The sequence below is a fragment of the Clinocottus analis genome, unplaced genomic scaffold (assembly GCF_023055335.1).
Source record: "Clinocottus analis isolate CAN_PGR_092001 unplaced genomic scaffold, fCliAna1.0.p SCAF_1, whole genome shotgun sequence".
NCBI classification, from domain to species: Eukaryota; Metazoa; Chordata; class Actinopteri; order Perciformes; family Cottidae; genus Clinocottus; species Clinocottus analis.
Genome location: NW_027175820.1, coordinates 12,884,594 through 12,907,311, shown reverse-complemented (window position 1 = coordinate 12,907,311; position 22,718 = coordinate 12,884,594). Strand labels below are relative to the sequence as shown.

The following is a 22,718-nucleotide window of genomic DNA, read 5'->3' as shown; positions in this document are numbered from 1 at the left end:
CAACACCTTATGAACTGTGGGGTGATATATATAAACCTGTTATCGTATAGATAAAATAGTAATATCAAGAAGAAACTTAAACGTTAACACATTTAAGGTTTGGATGTTTGTTTCATGGACATATTGTGATAAAGATTTAACCCATGTGTATTTTTATTAGTACTCCAAAAGTCCAAGTTAACCCGGGATGTCTCGTTTTCAAATGCCTTCACTCTTGTAGACTGCAAACTGGTTGTAAATGACTTCCCTGTTTTCTTGTCGCTTTTCAAATGCGTCACACGTCTTAAGGCGGGATTTCTGCAGATTTTGAATACAGGCTTCAACCAATCAGAGCATATTTAGGCATAAAGCTTCTAACTTTTCCATTTTTGTACCGAACGACATTTTTTTGACTAAAATCGTTAGTAACAGGCCAAGGCTTTGTTTTATTGTGAGATTCCAGTTCTTTAGGTCATTATATTTCCAAAGAGGGGTGTTACAACTCTGCAGGTTGTTGTTTAGGCCCTTCATCGTGGAGTTGAAAACACTCGGAGCGGCTCGAAAACGTATTGTCGGGAAATCTTTTTTTGGTCATGCTGGGTGTTTATAGTAATGTTTCAAATTAAGTAAAAAACTTTTTTTTTAATTAAAATAAATAAATTTTAATTAAAAAAACATATTTTCACAAAAATATATATAGATATAAAATAGCACAAGTATTATAACTCATTTGGGGTTCATATCACTACTTGAACACAGACCTGCTAAATTCTCAAAGCTCATGCCCCATGCGGGCACTTTGGGGCTCAAAGGTTTCAGCAGGTTCAGTGGTTTTCTAAGCGCTAAGAAACAGCACAAATACTTACATTACTGTTTGTTTGTGCTAATATGTTGGCAATATGAAGTTCATACGCAGAATAATTTGAGCCAATGTGTTTAAATTCCAAAACTTGTAAAAATTAATCAATAAATGGTCTTACTATGGTATAGACATAAACAACTAGCCTGTAGAACCTCATAATGCCAACGCCATGATAACATAACTGTGTTAACTGGACGCCAAACAAAGGAAAGATGGGATACAAACAGACTCAGAGCAGTTATGTCAATTTACTGTGTTATTCGGTGCCAGTATCAAAGGTTTGAGGCTCCAGCGACCGAGAATATTGGTGAAGCGTTTCAGAGATGGAGAGACAATGTTGCTAATAATTGAGCTTACCTCAGCCATCGCGGCTGCTGCACTGCAAATGTGACTAAAAATGTTGCTGCTTGTAGCCTTCAGTGAGCCGTAGGCACAGCGAAAAGTCTTTGGCTATGGTTAGCAGAAGCAAATTTATTTGCAACATTTTCTCTCTGAAACATTTGGCCAATATTGTCAGATTCGCTTTTTGATAAGTCTGTCTTCCTTTTTTGGGGTGCTTTGCAGTGTAGGCGATGGTTGCCAGTGCTGCTTTCCTCCCTTGGCTCTTTAATTTTTTTTTTACTATTACGCAAAAAAGATGACCGTTTATTAGCGTAGCAAACCAGTTGTGCTCTCCTCTTTCTAATTAGTGAAGTTGCCCAATAATGTTCTTAATATTCTGATCTCTTTCCCCAGGGTTTTGCTGACAGCCCTCATTATGGCGATCATCTGAGTGACAGTCGATTAGTGTCTCATGAAGGATTGTCCCCAACACCTTTCATGAACTCGAACATAATGGGTAAGTAAGTGATTCCCTTCAACTCACCCCTCACATGGCCTTTGGTAGTGGAAAGACATTGTGTTTGAAAATGAGGTTAAAGCACATCATGCATCTGGAGGTAGCAGTACTGAAAGGCTTGCCAGGCTGCAGGGCTATTTTTTTCCCCCATCTCCTGCTGTCTTTATTTCCTCCCTTAATCCCCCTCCCCTCACTCAGTATCTCCCTCTTCCTCCTCCTGTGATGACCCTCCCCCAGGCTAGAAATCACGCCATCAGTATTGCTTTCTGTCATAGGAAGCCGTCTCCTAGACATCAAAACCACCCTCAGCAACTGCCACCGGCAGCATTGAGGGTGCAAGGTTAAACTGACTGATGTAGCAAAGACCTTCTCACATGAATTATTATTATTACTGTATTTTATAGTCAAGTTAAATTGTTCTGCCACTTTGAGTTGCAGAAGCTGTTCATTTGTAGACATTTACGTTACTTTTGAAGTGATCAATTTTGACTCTTGATCTAATTTTCACAGACTTAATTACAACGTGGTGTTCAGGTGTAACAACCAACCGACTATTTTTTTGAATAACAACTGCCAAACAGGGCGGTTCAAAATAAAATTATAAAGTGCACATTTCAGGTAGAGACCACCCACCACAGGAGGGAGGGAGGGAGCGAGCGAGAGAGGGAGCGTGAGAGACTTCTCTGAAAGTAAACTTTCCATTCATTTTGCCGTATCGCGCTCACCATTCATTTATTTCAAACCGTAACGTTAGCCTAGCTTCCAAGCGCAAACGGCATGACTATTGTTTTGCTTCCGGTTGACCAAACGTTAATACAATTGACGGCGTGAAAATTGGTTTGCGTTAACGCCGTTAATAACCCCGTTAATAACGCCGTTAATAACGCCGTTAATTACACGCTAATATGACAGAACTAAATGACAGCACTAATATATATATATATATATATATATATATATATATATATATATATATATATATATATATATATATATATATATATATATATATAATACTAAATGTATATATATAATACTAAATATTATATTTACCAGAAGAATCCATCCCTGTTTTTGATGTGGTTGCAAAGACATTATCAGTGGAAACACAGTCACACAAGCTTTGCTGTAGTCCAGCTGAAAACCAAACAGACTACTCTTTTCTTTAGCAGCGTCTTTCCCTGTGTACTGTGTGTGCTGATACAATACAGGGCCAACACAATAGCATAATGCTACAATTTTAGTGACAAATGACAGAAATCCACCAAGTGCAACACTTGTTAGAAAATACTTAACACACCCATCAGAGTTTTGTCAAATGCTAGTCATTTGACAAAACTCATATTCCTCAGGAAAAAGTTACTTTGAAAATTTAACACCATAATTCTGTTACTTAACGACACAATCCTTGCAACACATCTTAACATTTGTGTTGTCATGATAGGACTTCCTGGTATTTTCCCCTCACTTAATAGAAGATGCTCTCAAGTGTTTGCGAAGGAACGGATTCAGGGTTCTGGATACTGTAATTAACTATTAAGCCACTTACATATCAAGTCGACTTCAAAATAACAAAGCTGAGAAAGTAACCTGATCAAATGCACCATATGTCACCTCCCTTCTTTTGATGAAAGCTGCACTTGTGCACATTGCAAAGAATACAGCAGGTACAGCTGTATGAAGGTTCTCCACTTGCGTGAGAAAAAATAATTAGTCACTATAGTCTGTATTCATAAAGTGGGAAAAAATGCTGAAGACCCAGGATTACCGAAAGAAAAACAAACAAAACTAGCCCACCCGTTTTACAACTGTAGATTTTGTTTAAATGTCAGCATTGAAAACCAATTTGGAACATGTGAGAGTGGTAATTTAGTGGCTGACAGTCATCTTGGTGTGTCAGGGCCCTTTACGGCGTCTTTGTGATTACTATCACCTATTCAGTTTGTTAGTCCTGATGGGAAGTGTTCAATGACATGCTTTCCACGTTTACTCGATCTAGTTTGTCAGCACAGTAGATCTAAACTCTAACTTCCTATTTAAAACATACAATGTTGATTAAAGATTTTCTTTGGGAAAAATACTGAAGTCTATCAATCCTTATTTTAGTGAAGCAATGCATTTACTGATTATAAAAATAATACTGCTACTTAGCCAAATAGCGTCAGGATGAAATCACATGTATTTAAATATGTTTTTATTTAGTCTTTAGTCTGAAAATAAAAAAACACTTCAGACCTCTGTGAAAGTCTGATCCTCTGGGCTGCGTCCAACATGTGCCCACCAAATGTCCAAACAATAGTATTCATAGATGAAAGAACCCAGAGACAAACAATAAGTAACTATGTATTTTCTAGTGTTCTGATTTTGTGCTGTATATTATAGTTTGCATCTGGTTTAACTTTGGAGTACTCTTGAAGCACTGGACCAACCATGGACATGTGTACTACTAAAGCGCTCAGTTACAGCTCAACACCTGGAGTAACATGTGATAATAATACCTGATCATAAACACACTGGACAATAGCAATAGGCTGCTCTGTGTATAGCCTTGTGCTAATGCACAGCTAATCATCAGTTGTTGTGTACAGTATGTGGTTTTGAGTAATTAGGTATTGTATGTACATTAATTTATACTGTCAGTATTTATTAATGTGCTCAGAATGACGTAACTTCGACACGCTCACATGGGGCAATTAAAAAGATGAAACGGTATGTAGCTGTGCAGTACAAACATTTCATCAGAAAAAGCCAGCTCTTGGTGGTCTGGATTTGAAGGGGTTGTATCATAGCACTGGTAATAGATGGCTAACAAAAGGGGCTCACAAGAGAAGAGTGAGAGGCTTTGAAGCTGGATGAGGTTTTAGGTGAATGCCGGTAAATCTCCGATTGCTTAAGGATGACACCAGTTCTCACCAGGGGCCGACGCCCATTTTAGTACGGATCAGCTGGCATCTTAGCCCCACCCTCTTGTGCCACAATCCTCTTTAACCCGCACGTCATCCACTGCATGCTGTCAGACAGGTGGCAGCCACATTGTTCCTGCTTATATTAGGGCACTCTGGAACATATTTTCAGTCTCAGCCATGTGTGTTCTCTGCCTCAACCACTCATTCGGGCTGCACGATATGAGGAAAACACTAGTTCTACTTGTGCAAATACAGACTCAGGCAAAGCAAACATAAGTCTCGGGTGGAGCAGAAGTAGTACTTTCTTTTTTAAGCACCAGCCTGTCTTTTGCGATGAGTTGACGTTGTGATGACAATGAGAACATATTTCATGGCAGGGTCACACAAGCACAAATGCATATGCAAATGAGGGCAGTACCAGGTCGGGTCAACTGCCCATGCACAAGTGGACTAAAGTTGAACTCCATGTGATGTAAATAGGCGATTTGGGAATTTGCTTGGCCACCGGAAGCAAATGTTTTATTCACCCACACCATCAGGGCACGGTCACACGTGTGCAAAATTAACATTTTATAATATTATATTTGCCTACCCTTCACCTAAATTCAATGTGAAGGGCGTATAAAACGTTCGCTTCCTGTGGCAAAGAAAATTAGTCGCTACCAATACCAAAGATCCATGTGTGGTTGACCCCACTCGGCACTGCCCACATTCAGCACGACAGTCACTGACAAATCATTTAAATAGATAACAAGAACTGGAACACCTCTAGATGTACAGTCTAAATATTGATAAAGCAATTGGTGAAATTACGTTTTTTTTTTTAATCAAAGAGTAGCTCTTCCAAAACATCCTGTAAATCCACACAAGCTGAAATTACACTGCCTGGACAAAAAAAAAGTTGCCACCTGCATTTAACTTCTACTGCCTACTGTACACGCCTGCGGGGGCAGTGCTACGATCTGGGGTTGCTGCAGTTGCTCAGGTCCAGGTTCAGCAACGACCAGGTTACTCCATCAATGGATTTTATCTTCCCTGATGGCACGAGCATATTCCAAGATGACAATGCCAGGATTCATCGGGCTCAAATTGTGAAAGAGTGGTTCAGGGAGCATGAGACATCATTTTCACACATGGAGTCCAAACCTTTACCCCATTGAGAACCTCTGCGATGTGCTGGACAAGGCTTTGTGCAGCGGTTAAACTCTACTATCATCAATACAAGATCTTGGGGAGAAATTAATGCAACACTGGATGGAAAAAAATATTGTGACATTACAGAAGCTTATTGAAACGATGCCACAGCGAATGTGTGTCGTAATCAAAGATAAAGGCAGTCCAACGAAATATTAGTGTGTGTCACCTTTTTTTTGGTGGCGACTTTTTTTTTGGCCAGGCAGTGTAAATTACAATTATACTGTACTGGTATTTATATCGTACTGTGACTTTGAAAGCGCATTGTTTCACTTAAGTATTTCCACGTAATTGTTGGACATCGCTGATGAGCTGGCACTTTGAATTCTCATTATATGATGTGACATTCACTAATGAATACAAATCCTGATTGGGTACAACTCTAAAAAATCCTCCAACTGTTCGAGGATTACACATTTATCTTTAAAATTCACACAGTTGCTTGTTCTTCCCAATTGTTTCATGTTACTGTGCAGCTGATGACTTCGATGGGCGTAATTCACTGAACCTCTCTTGCTTCTCGGTGGGTAGTGATGCTTGACTTAAGGTCTTCTGCAGATCTTGGAGGTTGTTTCACATCCAGTTGTTCTAATTTTGAAGCCACAGGGATAACCAACAGTTCATAGCCCCGACAAGGAATGGATACATTTAATTAGCTGCTCAGAATCTTTCTTGTGGGGATATCTTGATGAGACAAAGCCAGTGTGGGAGGTTGATTTTAAGCAATCTGGGCAATTACCACAGCCGATGAGCTGAAAGAGCTGCACTCTGCGCTTTTACGTCTTGCTGTATTATGACTGGATGTGTGTGTGTGTATGCTGCATTTTTGTAATTTTTTTTTACCGAATGGACTGACATAGTTTTCTACCAAGTTTAGAAAGCCTTTTGATTCTCAGGCCTACCCTCAGATGAGGCTTTAAAGTTGGTGTGTTAATAAGCAACAGGGTTGATGGAGCTTTTCACAGTCATCAGTCACAGTTTGTGAACTTTTGTCACAATAAGTAGGAACAAGTATTTTTGGGAGTTTAGAAGACCTATGAAATAAGTATTCTTCTATTTGATTTACATTTTTTAGGTAAAAATGACTCTTTTTTTATTGCTTACATGTTTCAAGTTATTCTTTCTTTCGACTCTCTGTCTGCTCTCTCTGTCTGCTCTCTGTCGACTACAAACTACTCTCACTCCAACTCAAAAACTGAAAATGTGTTGATTACTTTCTGTGTTAATGGCCTAGCGAGGAAGGCAATGATCATGAAACAATTCATGGTTGGAACTATTATATTGTCAAGTTGCAGGAACAACCATTGGCTTGTTTTTTATCTTTCCTACAAACATACATGTTCTAAGTCCTCAAAAAGTTCAGGAGTGAGAGATAAAGCTGGTCTCTTGTCTATAAAAACCTTTTCATTGTGGTGAACCGTAATTGATTATACTATAATTCATAGCCCTCTATACCTTTTTTTTTTTTTAAAAATGAAAGAAAAAAAAAGCTTTTTAATTCAATAAATACAAACAGATGTTTTTTAGTGTTGTTTCTCACTTCAACTGTGGGGATGACTGCATCAGTTCTTTCCAGCCGTGTGGAGGGCATGAACTGCTGAGTCGTACTTTCATCCTCACGTTTCTCTGGTATCCTTCGTAGATATTACTCATACAGCTTTAGCCCTGCATGAAAACTAATCAGCTTAACGTTCTCACCAACACACACATGCAGCCGCATGCCTCCTGCTCCGAGTGTGCCGGCATTCACATGTGGCCTTAACGTGACTACCTGTGTTCGTGTCCCACCCGCCGCTGTCGATCACCTTTCACTGGGTGTTGCCATAGCCGACAAAAAAATATTACCAGCTTAAAAGACTCCACATGCTAGTTATACAAAACACTACAAGTCACAATGCACTACTTTCTGTTATTGTTATATAACTGCTGCATTGCTGTGGTCTCAATTACCATCAGTCAGGTGGAGTTTTCTGTTGCCATGGATCTGATTATTCAATGAAAAAAAAAGCTCAGCTCAGTACTGATGTTGCAGTCATGATTACAAACCGGCTCCTTGTGTTGTATCATAATATATTTCAGACTTCACCCTAACAGAGATCAGTCTCATGAGAGCCTCATTGGAAGATTTAGTTGAAATAAAGTATCCGTTTATGCTGTAGATTTATGTTTTATTTCAGCAAGTGATCAAATAATCTTTAACTCATTTTGTTTACTGAGAAATCTTTCTCACATGACCAAATAAAGGATCCGCAACCTGTGTTGATGTTGCATTGCTTTTTTAGCGAGATCATCCTGTTGCAGCATTCAAGCGCTAGAAATGGCCGGACGTCCCGGTAACCTGAGCTGTTCAGGTACGACACCATGACCAATGGGCTGTCCTGACACTCACTACTCGAGGCCAATGCCTCACCTTAAACAATAGTTTAGGTGGTAATATGACTGACATGCAACCTTTTAGGAGCCTGTGTTGCTTTGTATATTGTATTTTTACAGATAATTTTTTATTGTTTGATGTTTGCTTATTTGTTTCATGGCAGACCTTTGTTGTTGTTTTACTCTCAGTATGCTCCGAGCCAAGATTTGAGTTGTAATACAATGGTTTTGTAAATACCTTATATATTATTTGCCTGGATTGATATCACGGATGTCAGAAAATGGTAATCATATGCTGTGTATTTGTCTGTGCTCTCTAGGTAATTTAACACCATAATGCATGTTGGGTAAAGGGAGCACAATAATACCCTGCTAGAACCTAAAATTTGCATCATATTAGTATTCAGTAAGCATTTGATGATGCTGTTGATTCCTCTCCTCATTTGCAAACTTGCACAACGAGCACAAATCTTATATTGTGTGTTGGTTTTGTGGGGATGTTTAAGTGACATTACATTTTTTAAGATACAAATAAGGCAACATTGGATAGTTTTTGCACTAGAATAGAATTAATCTTTTTCAGCCTTTTCCCTTTTAATTTCTAATTGTTCCTCAAGGCTTTTGATGAAGTGTCAAATCCCACATCACATTGGCATCCCCAGTGTGTTTTTATTGGGGCAGGTGTCATGTGCTAATGCGCCGTCCCGTGGGGGATCTTCCTCAGACCCAGGCTGTGATTGTGGCCAGGTGCTGTTCAGGTGTTCATTCAGTTTTCTTTTCACTGCAGAGTGGATCACAGGTGCTGCCAATGCTGCTCCCTCTCCGACTCTGTCATTCACACCCATGTATACACACACACATACACACACACATGTTATATTAGTGTCTATATGCTCATAAAAGCAATAAGTGGCTGCCAACAAGCATGCAGAACCACTGACACACACACACACACACACTCACACAGCACTTTTTCACAGTAAGAGCTTGATACTAACTAACACTAACTACATTTTGCAAATTCACTTTCTTATATATATATATATATATATATATATATATATATATATATATATATATATATATATATATATATATATCATATAAACAGAACAGAGTGCAGAGATGGGAAGACAAGGAGATGTGCAGTACAGTTTAGTGGATAGAGCCGGTCATTATGTAGAGCTGCAGGGTGTGCTTATCTATTACTGCGGTCAGTAGAGCATGAAGAGCTGAAGACGAGCTGAAAGGGTGCAAATCCCCTTCCTCCATCCACATGCCGCCCACATCTCCCCACACATCCCAGCCCTCCCCGCTCTCATGCTTTTTTCAGCCCATCTCGGCACTGCCCAGCCCTGGCCTTGCCTTCCCGAGGCCCCGGCCCCCAGCATGCGACTGGCGAGGCTGCCCAGCTGCAGAGGATCAGCTGTAGTCTCAGTAGGCCTGGAGGGCTGTCCCTCCAAAGAGGAAGGAAGAGCCGGGCTAAGGCCAAGGTATGATGACATAACAAGTCGTCACGCATTACGATTGTATTTAGAGTCAAGTGTCCTTGTGTTGCTCATTTTACTGCATTTTATGGGTCCAGGAGAAGCGACTTGTGGATAATTGTGTACGTGTGTGTCTGAAGATGTTTGCACATCAAAAAGAGAAACAATTCTGTTTAGATTATTTTGTTTGGATTAATGGTTAAAAGAAGTTAAGATAAATCAAATTTGGCTTCCTTGTATATCCCACATCTCGCTCTCTTCTTTATTCTCTTTGATTCTTTCTCCCCTCCCCCTTTCTCTCATTTTTCTCAACTCATGCTGCCTACAGCTGATGCCAAGAAAAATGTAAGAGATTATTTAATACAAGTGACGAAGCTAAAAGGGAAATGATTCATTCAAAAGAATTACTGTTGGTGGAACAATTAAAGTCTGATGACTTTAGTGCTTGCCATTGGCATTACAGACAGTTTTGAATTCTCTGCGTAGCTCCAATATACTTGACCATTGAGTCCTAATGTCTTCTGTCTTCTTTGTCGAAAGCAGTACTTACTGTATAGAACACAAACCATGCCAGTGAGTATGTGAGTCATCTATTTAATTGGATGACTGGACACATTTTCCAAATGATCTCTATACATAGCAGTCGTATTGTAACTTTGATACATTTTGCGGTGTTGGCACTGACTTTTGAATCTCTTGAATTGATCCATAGGATGTTCATAGGTTGCTTTTCCTTCATAGATTCCTTCATAGATTAGTGTTTTTGGCCGATGTGCAAATGAAAAAACACACATTAGAGCGCAGCATTGCATGAAAAAAACAAAACTGATGATTTCGGAAATGAAATGATTTTTGTGACTGTGAACGTGAAATACGAAGTAAAAGCATTAAGTGGTGGTCTGCTTGCACGTATCACAAGTACCAACTTCATTACAAATGCTTTTTGTAATGCTTGTGGTGTGAATCTAGATTGAGCACAGATGACTGGATCCCTCCTTTCTTTCTTTTTCTTGAAACGGAGTAACTCTACTAAAACATGGAGCATGCATAGACTTGGCCCCCGTGTCCTGGACAATCTCTGGAACGTGGACAAGTCAGGTTTTAAGGGAACTTTGTAAAGTTTCTCTCACCTGAAGCATCTACTTTGAAAACACATCAAAGGTTGAGTCCTCTGTTGAGAAGAGCCTCAGAAAACCTGGCCAACAGTTACTGTTTAATTCTCGTGCCCACTGCTCCTAACCCCCCGCCTCCATTTTTTTCCACAGTCACAACTGCTCTCCCAGGAGTCCTGTGTCCATGCTGGATGTGCTGACAAACAAAACACTATATAATGTTACGCTCCTTTCTTGTTGGACTGTAGTGGATTGTAACGCACACATTTGTTTCGCCTTTACTCCTACTTGACAATATCTGGCACAGCCCTCATGTGAGGTGTGGGAAGTTTAGAGAAGCACCGCTCTGTGAGACTTTTTCTTCACAGCCAGGAATATGTGGGTGGGAAGGTACATTTCTTTTTGTCAACTTAAAATCAACAAAACTCTTTTAAATGGCTGCTACGGCTTTTGCCCACATACAATGCCATCCCCACTGAAAGCACTCATCAAAAGATGTATCCCCTTCAGGCTGTTTTGGTGTTTTATTTAGTGCAGGCTTATGTACTTAAAAAAGTTTGCAGGGGTTTTCTGTGTAAGGAAATATGCCCACAGTGCTTGGAGCTGGATCGGCATTCCTAACCCATGTGTGTATCCTTTTCTTGTCCTTCACCTCTGTTGTTTTACTGTTCAACAGTTGTTTGGCATCTATTACCAAACACACAACGCCACTTTGATGTCACACACTGCCTTGATTCCAATATCCGACTGGGGGACGTTTGTTCAACTTGTGAAATGTGCTCTTGTTTCCAGCCTTCTCTCAATCTGAGAGGGACAGTGCTGTTGAGCTCACATGTGAATGTGTGACGCAGAGGGGAGCATGTTGGCCCTATGGAAGCGGCATCCATTACAGTGTTGGTGCCCACATGGTGGGAGACGTTATTAGGTAGCTCATCGGCTTCCTCCTCAGAGAGAATGGATGTGTGATTATGAAGTCATCAGCCATGAACCACTGGGGCTGCAGAGGAGCACCCCTCCTCATGGGTCCTCAGGGTGCCATTGATTGGTGACCATGTGTTTGTGCCTGATAGACTGTGAAATGGTGTGTTGCTGCACGGCTGTGTCACACCTGCGTCTCACCAAGGTGATTGATTGGTTTGGTCATGTGGAATGTTCCCATCTGGTCTGCAGTAATGCATTTTTTTTCTTATTCGTGAATAACAAGCGCTGGCAGGAGAATTGTTGGGCTTGGAAAAAGGCAAAGGCCAGGCTAAAACATTTCCCCCTTTACACCTCCCCCTCTTTTATTTTTACCAACTTCGAAAAAAAATTCAAATAGACCAAGCCATGGCATCTGATTATCCCGGGAGGAAATAAATACAATCAGGAAATCCACATCTCCTCTCTCACACACAGATGGATTTTTAGAAGAAAATAAACTGTTTAGTTAATGCAAAGGGCAGCAGCTGCTGATTTTGAAAGTTGTACTTCAGGGCTAAATAATGTGCAGTAAAGTATTTAATATCTTTGATCCCTTTCCAGATTTCTAGTCACATTTAAAAGCAATGGATGTAAGCGTTCTCTCCCCCGAGCCTAATGTTTTATTTTATTTCTCACTCCTGCCTTCCCCCTGGTTTGATTTCTCTTAATCATGGTCCCTCTCCTTTAATTGATCTATTTATTCCACCTAATGGCTAATTACACATCAGGCTGCATGAGCAGATACATTTATCATCATAGAACGTAATAATCAGTGACATTTTAACAAAGAAAAAAAGAAAATGCAAATAAGAACTAATTAACATTTGCTCTTGCTGTTTTGAATAATGTCAGTGCTGACAGGGCTGTACGTAGACATTAATGTCAAGCTCAGGGCAGTGGAGACATGTTTCTTCAGTGTTTTGTGGCTCCTTCATGTATCTCCATCCTACTGTTGTTCTTGCGGATGGGCTGTAGACATTCACCCCCAGCTAAGGAGGGAGGAAGCTGATATGGCACACTACCTAACCTCCCTGTTTCCTCGTCCTCTTTGACCTAACCACTAAACCCAGACAGCTTTTATTTACTGTCAAACAGAAAGTGGTGGAAGAATCAAAAAGCTTTGACAAGATGGATGTACACAAATTCTTGAGAAAAGGAAACAAAAGAAGGCATTTTAAAAGGTACGAAGCAGAAGTGAGTGAGTGTACATCTGATTTGTCCGTGTGCTGTCTCTTGTTGCCAGAGAAATGTATTTGCAACCATGGAGCCTGTCTGGCTTTACTTCCATGGTGTAAACTTGACTTCTATTGGGTAAAAGATTTGATTAATCACAGAACTGGGCCTTCTTGATTTTTCATGAAAATCAACAAAAAAAACAACACAAAGCTGTATGCCAGAATTTAGATAAAGATTTACAATAATTTCATGGATTAGTCCTGATAGGAGATCCGGCATTAAGAAACAGACTATTAACTTGATAGAATCAATGTTTGGTGGTCAGGTGCCTTAGAAGACGTGGTAACATGAGCGCGAACACACAAGAGCAAACACACGTGATCATTTCATATGGTTTCTACATTAACATTTCTTCATCCTGTATTATGAGTTTGTTTTCATGGTCTCATGACTGTCCTTGGAGTAAGGAAAATAGACTTGTTTCCTGGATGAAAAAAGAGGCTCTTGGAATGAACCCGAGAGGCGGTGAAGCACGCTCACTAATTGGCTGTTTTTGTAGCGAGGGTTTTGAATTGATCCTTGGAGACGTTTAGGTCACTACCTCTCACATTATCAGAACTGCAGCCCTGTGATCAATAAGGATGCACACTAGAAATGACTGGCCACTGAGCTTTTTCTTTCAGTCGGATTTCAGCACGATAGCAATGTTAATTTCACAAACTCAGCGTGTTTGTGTAGCTGAGATTGAACCAGATTAAAAATGTATTTTTTCAACTAATTAAGTTACTTATTTAAATTAAATGGTTTGGCTTAGACAATTATATATTATATGTTCACTAGTGTTACTTCTGCCAATGTATGTTGTATACAACAGCCAATAGACTTCCAAAGTATGAAGCATGCAGACACTTGTGAATTCTTATTAAAATAATTGTTCAAACTATTATATTTTACACCATGTTAATACGTACATTTGTGGACAATTATACAACTATTGCTCACATTAACGTACAATCATTAAAATCAGTGGTGCAAAGATACCCAGAACGTGCCAGTGCAACACTTGTACACTTTGGGCTGTATGGACAGAAATGATGGCACTTGACAGCAGCCTCGAAAATGGAAAGAAAAATAAAAACATGAAATTCTTTGATCTGGTTAAACAATAGCTGATGTACAATACACTGGCTATATTTTTCAGGAAATGTGCACAGCGCATCGCTCACATGCCACCAGATGGTGTTCACCAAATCATTTGCCAGTTGCAGGCAGACGTCCCGCCTTATATTGGGGCAATGATGTCTGTGCTCACACAACATTGACCTCAGGCGTTCAAGGCTTACTGTTGTATCAACACCAGAGTGTATGTGAGAGTCAGTACAGTGAGAGAAACTATAATGTCTGTTGCTGCCAAAGGTTTCAATGTATTGACTTTGGATAAGATACTTCACTTACAGATATCGGTATTTTACTCGGGATTGACAAGATTCTGTGTCGTTTAGCTAGCCACCCAGATATATGTACATTTTAGTTGTTCACATGGCTCCATTACATTGGAGGTTTTGACAATCATAAACCACCAATGACCAGTGTAGTCACCTCTGTAAAATTAGCAACTAATATAATCTGTCCACCAGGACACAATCTGTTAAATATAAGTACATCTGCAGTGAAAGGTTTTACAGTCATAGTTAAACTATCACTCCTCTGAGTTATATGCTAATTAGCAACTTTTATGGATTTATGGAATTTCTAAACTCATTGGATGGAAGTTTCTTTGCATTGGGGTTGTTCTGTGATGGCAGTCTGCATAGTTAAATTGATATTACTGATGGTGCAGTAATTATGCCACTTTGCTCATGATGCTTCTTTGCATTTTGTATCTTTTGCATGTGTTGCTGTTTTAAGGCAGATAATTACTTTTGCTTCCACTCTATCACGGCACTTTAGACTCATTAGTAGGCCTGTGACACAAAAAAACACACCCGCTTAGACCCGTGTAGCCCTGCTCAGAACAAATGGGCCTACTCAAGAAATAATGATAATGATAATAGTGCTGTTGTGCGGCTGGGGTCACACAGGCCTGCTCAGAGGAGGGAAAACCAAGCATTTTAATAACAAGTCTGGAACTCTTAAAACTAATTCAGTTTTTGTGTGTGTTTCTCCTTCAACAATAGCAACAGTCGTTGATTCATAAGCTAGTGTTGCAAGCCTAAATACTCCGAAAATGGGAAATTTGTGATTAAACAACTTTTTTTAGGTGTTTTTTTTGGGGGGAAATAGAGATTATTATAGTGACCTACTTTCCTCACAATGAGTTACAGTCTGTGTGCATCAGGGAGGCGATTGTGTCTCACTGCATGATAAGGGTATATTTTACTCAGCTAATTTAGGCTCCTGGCTTTAGAACCAACCAACCCAGCAACACTTTCCACTTGATATATTACTTTGTTCTACTTTATCTCGCCATCATAAATATGCATTCTCCTGAAATTTGAAAAGCAGTTCAGCCACATAGTTGCAAACTGTGAATTCCGCTCTTTTACAAGGAGTGGTTGTTTTCATGAAGTTGCTTTATTGTAAAGTTCAAGAAGCTACACAGGGATTTAAACTGCCATAAGGACAGACATTAAAAGTGATGACCTTTGTTGTATATTTGATCTATTATTGTCTATTAGAAGGAAAAATACCTGCTGGTTGAGAAAGAAGAAGACGGATAAGACAAGTTACTGCTCTCCTCTCACAGAGATGATTTACACGATCAGATAAAGTTGTCAGAGCTGCTGCATCTTCAGCAGCACAGTCTAAGCACAATACAGAGACATCTCCATGACCTCTGTATACAAGATGAAGTATATCCCAAAATATGCTGCCACGTAGCTGGGCAATCATATTACAGTCAAATGTGTGTTTGTGCCTCCTAAAGCAATACTGCCTGTTTAATTTCAAATGCTCTCTCCTCTAATTTACCAATTTAGACGGATTACCAGTAGATGAACATGGTTCAGTCAGTGCTTTACTATAATACAAAATATAGTTGTATTATATTTCAAGTCTATTATGAATTATTGGAGAGATTAATGCAGGATTTTGAGACAGAAAGAGACTAAAAGTATAATAGGCTGAAACTTAGCTTGAACATAGCATCAATGAAGAGCAGATACACTCAATGCTTTGTTTATAAAAGAAGCATGTGCAATTCATGCCTGGTTAATAACTCTTTTATGGAGGAAACAGCATCAGTCATAGCAGGTGACATGTCATGTGATATTGTTGCGTAATCATTCAGCATTTCTTTTAAAAACTTGCATAAACTAAGCATTATGATGGCCGTAACTTATGAGGGGGAAAAAAAGAGTAAAACTCATTTTACACAAGCAATCTCCTGTTGTAACAAGTAGTGTCCAAAGAAGGTCGCCATATCGCAACGCTTACAAATGCAGTAAATATTTACGCATGGTATTTTGCCTTGGTTATACTGTGCATTCCTTTGTATTTAGGCTTCACTGTTGATTGAACGTCTTCATAGACTTTCTTTTGTCAGGCTTCACAGTTTTTTGGGGGGGCGCTGTGTGGCTGCTTCTCTGTCTCGTAGTGTGGACTGAGACATTGTTTCTCAAACACATCTGTCTGCCCCGGTTGGCCCTGAAACTACAACAGTGACCATTAATTATTCACACAAGACACAGTGTGTGTGAAAAAACACATGCTGCCAATGAATATTTAACTCCTTTTCCTCAGCATACATTTTAGGAGTGAGAAGGAGTTCCACTAAACCACCTATAGATATTAGACATGAATACAGAAATTATAATTCTCTGTCAAAGAGATGTTTCATCACAATAGTTAACGTTGGTGGTAACAGACAACTTAATCCTATTTCCTTTTACAAGACCTATGGCTCAGAACTGTATCACATTATTGTAAGACGAGAAGCAGCTTTGCCAGTTTAACCATTTTCCCTGATTTCCTCAGCTTCCTTCGTCTCTAGAGACGGTCTGCACAGATGCAGAACAACTGTCTCCTGCAGGACTGCGCAGATAAGCACATGTGAATTCTCTTAGACGGGCCTCTGTTCACCTGCGCTTGCGAAAGCAATGTTCAGATCACTCATTGTGTAACAAAAGATACAGGGTATGCAAGTTTGAATTCACAAAACAATATTTACATTTTCCCCAGAGTAAACTGAATTTAGTTCCAACGCTTGTGTCTTTCCTTGTAATATTTGGAAGTCTGACAAAAAATAATGTACATTGCTGTAAAAGTTATTCATCATTCTCCCCAAGGAGCTCTCATTTGTTTGTTTGTTTGTTTCCAGGGGAGTAAAACTGCTGAGTTTGAATATTGTGATGTGTATGATTCATGTGTGTTTCCCCGTGATGGCTGCTTGGAAGCGTTCCTTTGAGGTGTGCACATCCAATGTGACACTGATAGAAGGACTTCTGGAAAATTGTATCTCTGTATTTATTGTTATTTATGTTTATGATATTTATATATTTTTTGAAACCTCAAAACTCTGTGTAAGTTTTGGTTTGGGCTTTTCTTAAGATTCAACTTAAGATTCATTACTTTGTTGGTTTGTATATTTAGTATGTGATACATTGGTAAGGAACCAGAGTCCCATTAATATAAAATGCAATTTATTTTCCCTCCTTTTACTTCTAGTCAGCTGCAGATGATATCCAAGTCAAAGTAAACACACTCAGTAAAAGTAACCACACCTCTTAGTGTTTTCAATGGTATTTTACAAGTTAAAACTCTCCAGCCTTTATATACTTTATTGCCAATAAAGTTAAAACTTTTTACAGCTAATTAAGTCTTCATCTCGCACCAAGCACTGCAGAGCAAAACAACCAGCACGCTGCATGTAATGTATTATTATGAGTTATACCAGGTGCATGTTCACTATCATGAAAGATATAACGAGTGCTGTTATGGTCTATGTGTGTTTTTACAGGTAAATCAGAGAAGGCTCCATTTCCTAGCTACGGGAGGATTCCTGGAGCATCTAGCGGCCAGGTGAGTTCAAATCTGAGCTACATGCAGTAGATTTCAACATCTCACTCTTTCTACGAGTTTCTAAGGTTCAACGTGGGGCTGCAGAACTTTGTTTCAAAGAGTTTTCAAGGCTCAACAAGATGTAATCCCAAGTCACTTGAAATGTTGACCTCTTGAAAAACTAAAAGTGTCTTGAACCCTTAAGGTATTCATATTAGATCACATTTAGCTGACACTTTTATCTAAAGAGACTTCACATTTTGTCTATACACCGTAGACACAGCAACGGGGAGCAATTTGGGGTTAAGTGTCTTGCTCAAGAACCGAGGCTCCAACCACCCATCCTCTAATTGAAAGTGACGCACACTAACCACTGAGCCACAGTCGCCCATTTAGCCACTATTTAACTACAGTTGAAAAGGATTTTTTAGATCTGAGATTAATGGATATTTTCTGGTCAAATAACACAAATAGGATGACAAAGAATGCATTTCTTTTCACAGAGAATCAACAACAAATGTGTGCTGGAACAGCCAAATATTATAAGGATGATATCCATTAACCACCAGAGGAGTGCCTAATAACCCTATTGATGTATAGCCGGCCCTGTGTAATATAGTCAAACCAAATAAGACAACTGACTTAGAAGTTAGGAATAGGTCAAGTTATTTACATCACAACTCCAACTTGCCTGATACTTAACAAATAAAAGAAATCTGCTCGTACGAAAAACAAAGTATTTAATTTGCAAGAGTTTGAGTGTATGGTTGTATAAATGAAACTAATGCTGAAGTGGTCACAAGGAGATCTCATTTTTTATGACTCCTTAGTGGTTCCTCCCTGTATAGCTACAAACGTGTAACAGAGGCCAGATCTTGTGTCGCTGCAGGGATTCAATTCAAAGGCAACAAAGGCAACAGCTGAAGGGGGTGTGTTGTGTCACGCAGTAGCACCAGTGACATGTTGTCATTTTACTGAACCTGCCCTGATTCATTTTATTTTGTATTATAGTTGTGTTACGTTGAAGCTGACAGTTTTTCATGACCTACATTTTCGGTTTAGAGAAATAATTTATTTTACAGAGCATTTCCTACATGTTCTTTCTACATTGAATGGAGTTTATTTTTGTACTTGTTTGAATTTAGTCAGTATTAAATCTGAATTGGGCTTGTAGCCCAGTTTGTTGGCGTTGTCGAGGTTATATAGATATTGGTGATAGGATGATGCAGGGAGTTTCCACAGTCCATCCTGTGACACAGAATTAACAGGAGTTACAGGACACACGTCACCTAATAAGTGATATGATAGTCATTTAAAAAAAAATTGTACATCCATTGAAACAATACATCAGGTCTGATGTGTGATTCTGATATTCTGATATTTGCTATTTACAGTAAACACACTGTGAATGCTTGTGGGCTTTACGTATTATTTGGAATAAAACTATCTTTTAGGTTAAATGTAGAATGTGTGATATCTATTGAGACAAAAAAACAATGTATTTGAATGAGCTTGTAATTACTAGAAACAACAAAGGTAAACACTTTTATTTCTGACAACGAAAGCTGGTATTATCCTTTCATTTGTGTTGTTTGTTTTTCTGTCAGTCTTCTTCTGTGAGGCCAGACGTCTCGATGGCACGTCCTAGTCCAGGGACTCCTTCAGGGAAGTCAGCAGCTCCTTTCTTCTCATTCACTGCAGCCAATCCAAGAAGACGTCCTCTGCAAGATCCTCCGTCCAACGGTCAGTGCATAAATATTTAAAATAATCAGAACCTCACGATAAACTAAATCTAAATAGATTCTTCTTGTCGACACAGTTTCGCTCAAGTCTTACATTTTAGTTTCTTTTAGACGTTAATAAAAAATTAAAAAACAGTAACATGGGTCAGCAGTCATCTGTTAGCAAGTAGACACATTTGCTTGTTTCTTTTACTCTGGATTGAGTGTATTTTAAAAACTAAATTGTAATTTTCTTTTAAAGGTTGTTTATGTCACAATTGAATCACAAATAATATTTTTTTACAGAACAATACCAAAAAGTAGATTTTTGATCGTGTGTTATGGGTTGTTTACAACACATTCAAAGTAACCTCTTTTCTTTTTTGACTGTGAATGACTGGATGTGCTTTCATCTCTCCACAGATCCTCTACAAACAAAGAAGGTTCGCAAGGTCCCTCCTGGCCTGCCTTCATCTGTGAGTGGAAGATCATCTCCCTCTCATATAAATAGATTTCACAGTGAGCTTACTTAAGCAAACACACATACACACACCCACAGACACACACACCCACATCTTTGCTCACACGCCCTCCCTCCCAACACTCGCACACAAAGAGCGCTCTTGACTTACCATACACACTTTTTGGATGGTAATTCAGTTGTTTTTGTGGCTCAACAGTGACACCAGAGTTGCCTGATAATTTAAGACTGACCGTTTATGCTTGATGTTTAACATTAATATGAATATGTCTCTATTGGCCACATTTTTTTCCGTACAGTTGTTGTATTTGTATGTGTTGGTGTGAACATGCATGAACGTGTGTGTGTGGGTGCTTGCAAACACGTGTGCAGCGCGAGGTGATTGATTTTCAGTGCTGGCCTGTCACAGTCTAGCCTCCTCACAGCCTCTCCTGGGAGAAAGAGAGGCTGTCAGAGCAGATCCCCAGCTCTGCTCTTTTGATGTTTAATTAGTCATTACGTAGCCGAACAGGAGGACAGACAGAGATTAATAGCACAGAATATCTGAAATTTCTATTGGTAATGATCCCGGTGGAGCAAAAAACATTAGGATGCAGAGAAGTGTGGAGCTCAGCTTGCATTCGCTTAGACAGGGGGCGTTGGAGTTCATTAATATGCATAAATCAGTAAGTCAGATGTTCATTGTTGAAACCCCGGTGGATTGGCAAAGGTTGTATTAAGCCTTGCCTTAAATTCCTAGAACTGGTACAAGACAAAGATTTGTTTCTTTTCTTTTCATTAAGAAGCAACTGGTTTACCCAAATCCCACCCTTTTTGGTCCTGAAAGGGCTTTTCTTTTCTTATTTTTTTGGTGAGGGAGTCTGAAACAGGATTTGCCTTCAGAGCTTTGATAATCGTCACCTCTGCTGCTGTTACTCTGAAATCAAATATGGAACAGCCCGTGCAACATAAAAGGCTGGCATGTGTTTTGTTTCTGGATTTGTATTTGAAAAGAAGTTTGTCAGAGCATGAGGGAGAGAAGCAGTCTCTGACAGCAGCAGGAACGGGTTCTGCCTAGCTCCTTAGTAAGTGATATATTTGCGGTCTTGTCAGGCGGAGGGAGGCAAAGACTGGTTGCCTCACGGGTTACATCTCTTTGTTGTGTAAATGGACGCTGGGCTTTTATTTGTCAGTACTTAACACATGGGCGCAGGTGCGGTTCTGTGACTCATAAGAGTACAAGCAAGCAGTACAATGCTAGATGGAGGAAAACAGTGAAGAAGCATGGGATAAAATACAGCTTCTTCTTGTCACTCAGTGCTGCTCAGAAGATAAAGCCTGGAGCTCGGAGGAATTGTCCCGGTTAGTCTTTGATCCCATTTGAAAGAAAAACAATGGTAGTGTTGAATAAGGGGCTATAGGTCTCTTATAACCTGTCGACAGTGAAAGGAAAACATGAAGCTGTTTTTTTATAGGTGGTACGTATGGAAAATGTTTGAGTGGGAGATTGTCTGGCAGCTTTTAGGAGGTGTTAGGATATTGGTATTGGAGGCGTAGGTGAGGTATGGTGGCATCAACCATTTGATGGTGTAAAGAGCTACTTGTGGCCCTTAAAAATGTGTAAAGTGAGTGTTTCAGATTGCTGTTTCTCAGGATGGTTATCAGCCAAGACCCTGGACACTGGAAGCGATGAGGGTGGTTTTGAAGTGTCGGGGGAAGGTGCACCTGGAGTCAAAGCTCCTTTGCCAGAGGCAGCTGTTTGAAGAGCCTGCAGCGTACCTGTAAAGCGTGAATGCAGCTGCTGATGCCACTGAAAGCTTTTGCTTGTGTAAGCAAGCGTGAGAGCATCACCAGAGACCTGAATAGATGCTTGATTTAAAAAAATAAATAAAAAAATCAACACAGTCTAAAAATAAATGTTGTAGTTTTGAATCAGATGGGCAATGTAAGTTGCAAGCCTGTGTGTGTGTGTGTGTGTGTGTGTGTGTGTGTGTGTGTGTGTGTGTGTGTGTGTGTGTGTGTGTGTGTGTGTGTGTGTGTGTGTACACGACATGATGGAGCTAAATCAAAATATTTACGAGAGCAGATCCTCTGTGCATTTAGGCTTTGACACCGTAGTGCACCAGGATGTGAAGGCTATCTAGACAGGCCAGCTGGATGATTGCAAACATTAAAATGTTTCTTCAACTTATATACAGACGCCCTCCTCCCTCAGCCACACAAATACCTTTCCCTGTCGTCTGCTGGATATATGCTAGTAGACATGGGATTCTGCAGTTGTGGTTGTAATTATGTGATGCTGAACAAGTTCTTTTTATCCGCCGTTGTTTAACCAGGTTTTTTTTTTACCTTATTCTATGTAGGAGTAAATCACAAATGTATAGCTTAACACACCGGTGTGACAGACAAACATCTTTAAAGCGCTCAAGCATGGAATCTTTATCCATGTTACAGTAGCTACATTCGCTACAAATAAATGCATTTTTTTACTGTATAAACTGAGCACTGAAACCAATGGACAGAGCATGTTGTCATTGGACAGACAGGCTACTACACTGAAGGATGCTGATGGGCAGCTGCGTGGGCACCTGTCTGACAGGAAAAGTGGAGAGAGGGAGAGAGAGAGGGAGAGGGAGAGAGAGAGAGGGAGAG

The 22,718-nt window shown here is 39.7% G+C and overlaps 1 protein-coding gene across 3 annotated transcripts in view; it reads left to right on the top strand.

Moving 5' to 3' along the window:
• tcf12 (transcription factor 12) overlaps window positions 1-22,718 on the top strand; it is a 68,734-nt gene that overhangs the window by 15,497 nt on the left and 30,519 nt on the right. For all 3 annotated transcript variants that reach the window (XM_068575522.1, XM_068575442.1, XM_068575605.1), the window contains exons 5-8: window positions 1,577-1,679; window positions 17,845-17,906; window positions 19,493-19,628; window positions 20,030-20,082. In XM_068575522.1, the coding sequence (XP_068431623.1) occupies window positions 1,577-1,679; window positions 17,845-17,906; window positions 19,493-19,628; window positions 20,030-20,082 (354 nt within the window). The remainder of the gene's footprint in view (window positions 1-1,576; window positions 1,680-17,844; window positions 17,907-19,492; window positions 19,629-20,029; window positions 20,083-22,718) is intronic.